Source organism: Hipposideros armiger, unplaced genomic scaffold (assembly GCF_001890085.2).
Source record: "Hipposideros armiger isolate ML-2016 unplaced genomic scaffold, ASM189008v1 scaffold_2089, whole genome shotgun sequence".
Lineage (NCBI taxonomy): Eukaryota > Metazoa > Chordata > Mammalia > Chiroptera > Hipposideridae > Hipposideros > Hipposideros armiger.
The window spans coordinates 1,322-3,154 of record NW_017733437.1 but is presented as its reverse complement, the minus strand read 5'-3'; the positions used below and the strand labels follow the sequence as shown (position 1 = coordinate 3,154).

The 1,833-nt window shown below is 46.3% G+C and overlaps 1 protein-coding gene across 1 annotated transcript; it reads left to right on the top strand.

The window, feature by feature from the left end:
- The first annotated feature begins 204 nt into the window (after positions 1-204).
- Positions 205-1,038, top strand: LOC109378517 (olfactory receptor 1J4-like). The gene has a single exon (XM_019634872.1). It carries the CDS (start codon positions 205-207, stop codon positions 1,036-1,038), a length of 834 nt encoding a protein of 277 aa, XP_019490417.1.
- Positions 1,039-1,833: the final 795 nt, after the last annotated feature.

The window sequence follows — 1,833 nt, the reverse complement described above, 5'->3', positions numbered from 1 at the left end:
CTTGGACCCAGGAAACATTTACTAACTCAATTACATTTGCCTGAGCTCCCCTGGAGATAAGACACTGAATTTCTTCACTAGAGATCTTTGCATTTTGTATTGAATGGAAGCAGTGTCACATCAGATAGGACATCTCCTAGGCTCAACAGTTGTTGATTGTGCTTTTTTCATTTTGCTTTCATCACCAGCAGACACAAGTGCAGGATGAGGCCTGAAAACCAGAGCAGCATGTCCCAGTTCCTCCTGCGAGGACTCCCCATCCGGCCTGAGCAGCAGGGTGCGTTCTTCGTCCTGTTCCTGGGCATGTACCTGACCACGGTGCTGGGGAACCTGCTTCTCATCCTGCTCACCAGGCTGGACGCTCGCCTGCACACGCCCATGTACTTCTTCCTCAGCCACTTGGCCTTCTCTGACATCTCTTTCTCATCTGTCACCGTCCCTAAGATGCTCACAGACATGCAGACTCACGACCATGCCATCCCCTATGCAGGGTGTGTAACACAGACGTTTTTTTTCATATTTTTTGCTGGTTTGGACAATTTCCTTCTCACTTCAATGGCATATGATCGGTACATGGCCATCTGTCACCCCCTCCACTACATCACCTTCATGAGAGAGGAACTGTGTATCTTTCTGGTAGCTGGGTCCTGGCTCCTCTCCTGTGCCACTGCTCTGTCCCACACCCTTCTCCTGGCCCAGCTGTCCTTCTGTGGTGACAACACCATTCCTCATTTCTTCTGTGACCTTGGTGCCCTGCTCAAGCTGTCCTGCTCGGACACCTCTCTCAATGAGCTGGTCATTTTCACAGTAGGAGTGGCTGTCATTACTCTCCCTCTAATATGCATCTTGATCTCTTATGGTCACATTGGGGCCACCATCTTGAGGGTTCCATCTACCAAGGGCATCTGCAAAGCCTTGTCCACCTGTGGCTCCCACCTCTCTGTGGTGTCTCTGTACTATGGGACCATTATTTGGCTCTATTTTTTACCCTCATCCAACACCTCCAGTGACAGCAACATAGTTGCCCCCAGATCTTAAGAATTAGCTGTATTATTTCAGTACACTCTCATATGCAGACTAAATGGGCTTTCTTTTCATCTTCATGTATCTATTGAAATCAAAGAATCCAAACTACTTGTCACTTAAGCAACAGGAAATGCATTACTCTATGCCCGTGGTATAAAGTGTCATAATAACGCTGAGGATGAAGGTCTGGTAGGAGATCAACAATGGCCAGGACCCCCTTTGTCAACACTGTGTGATTGATATTGCTTAGCCTCACACACAATCATTATGAGAAAGCATGCTTCATGCTGGCCCCCTCTGTACCACAACCAAACGATAGGGCATACTCTCTGAATGCATAATTGCTTTCCGCAACTGCCACTCCAGTTTCAGCACTGACTATCCTTCATGGACATCTGCCTTGCCAAGTGAAGAACGAAAGCAAAGCTTCTCAGACTTTAGTGTGCACAAGAAGTCCCAGAAAACTTGTGGAAATACAGTTTCCTGGAGTTTACCACCATGGATTCTGATTCAGTAGTGGGATGGGATCCCAAAATTTGCACGCATGATGCTCCCACATGATGCTAGTGCTGCAAATCTGTGAACTGTGCTTTAAAGGGCACTGGTGTAAAGAATTAAGTCATGGAGGTCATGGGATGCATGTCTATAATCCTTACATGAATTCGGTAGTGGGTAAAGTGAAGCAAGAGAATGCTTAAATTAATTTAGCAGTAGATATATCTCCAGTTCATGTTGAATTTTGAGATTAATTCTGGCTCTGTAAATTCCTGGTTTCAATCTCTAATATCATAAGCTCTTCCCTGGGCT

Bases quoted from the DNA above. Each gene is read 5' to 3' on its own strand.
- LOC109378517 (XM_019634872.1), top strand. From the start codon at position 205: ATGAGGCCTGAAAACCAGAGCAGCATGTCCCAGTTCCTCCTGCGAGGA.